This window comes from Corapipo altera, unplaced genomic scaffold (assembly GCF_003945725.1).
Source record: "Corapipo altera isolate COAL_440 unplaced genomic scaffold, ASM394572v1 40166, whole genome shotgun sequence".
In the NCBI taxonomy this organism is placed as follows: domain Eukaryota; kingdom Metazoa; phylum Chordata; class Aves; order Passeriformes; family Pipridae; genus Corapipo; species Corapipo altera.
In genome coordinates, this window is record NW_020893159.1 from 1 (window position 1) to 1,094 (window position 1,094).

General features: G+C 57.6%; 1 protein-coding gene across 1 annotated transcript; it reads left to right on the forward strand.

Moving 5' to 3' along the window:
• Nucleotides 1-8: 8 nt before the first annotated feature.
• LOC113942694 (C-type lectin domain family 2 member D-like) lies at nt 9-1,084 on the forward strand (the record flags this gene model as incomplete). Its single annotated transcript, XM_027633772.1, has 3 exons — nt 9-143; nt 437-537; nt 835-1,084. Coding segments are annotated over 3 exons (396 nt in total), but the record flags the coding sequence as incomplete, so codon positions are not given.
• Between the last annotated feature and the right edge of the window lie 10 nt (nt 1,085-1,094).

Here is a 1,094-nt window from a genome sequence, read left to right on the forward strand (position 1 = left end):
CCCACGTGTGCCCAGACACCTGGCCTGGTTTCCCAGGAAAATGTTATCATTTTTCTGAGGCTGAGGGCAACTGGACCACGGGCCGGGAAAGGTGTGAGGCCCTGGGAGCTTCCCTGGCCACCATAAGCACGAGGGAGGAACTGGTGAGGACTGGGATGAACTGGTGAGGACTGGGATGAACTGGTGAGGACTGGGATGAATTGGTGAGGACTGGGCTTGAGCCTCTGCAGCAGCTCCGGGGTGGGAAACACGGGGAAACCAAGAGGATAAAATCAGCCCCAAACCCCCCAGGCTGGCCCCAAAGTGCTGCCAGTGCTGGAGCCGGGAGCCAACCCCTTGGGAAAAGCCCCAGGTCTGGCTGGGGGTGGGCACAGGAGGGGAAAGAGGAGGTGGGGAAGGCAAGACTGGCCAAAGCCAACGTTTCTTTGCTTTCCAGGCCTTCCTTCTGCGCTATAAAGGTGAAGCAAACCACTGGATCGGGCTGGGAATGAGGGATAATGGCTGGGAGTGGATCAATGGCACGGCCTTGAACAGCAGGTGGGTCCCTGTGTCCGTGCTGGAGCCCCAGGGTGGGCCCAGGGATTTCCTGGAGTCTGGGATGCCCCATCCTGGGATGGGCACCTTCTCCTGCCCCGTGTCCAGGCAGCTCCTGGCTTTCCATGGGGGGTTGGGATGGGCCGAGGTCGCTGCCCCCCAACCCTGATCAGAGAATTAGAGACCCCCCCAGCCAAAGCCCTTCTCTGCTGGAGAGGAAATCCCAGCTCTTCTTAATTTTTGGAGGTAGTTTTCTTCCTTTGCTCCCTTTTTCTCACTCTCATCCCGTTGGCATCGCAGGTTTGAGGTGCGGGGTGGAGGACCCTGTGAGTACCTGAACTATTGGTGGATCAGCTCGTCCCTGTGCCACACGGAGAAGAACTGGATCTGCAGCTGCCCCAATGACTATGTCCTGTGGAAGGGGAAATTAAGAGACCCCAAAACAGGAGTTTCACCCTAGATCTCCAACCAGATGAGGGAGCTTCACCCCAGCACTGCAACTGGAACTGCTGGAGGACATCCCAGTTGTCTGGCCGGGAAATTTTCACTGAATATCTCAA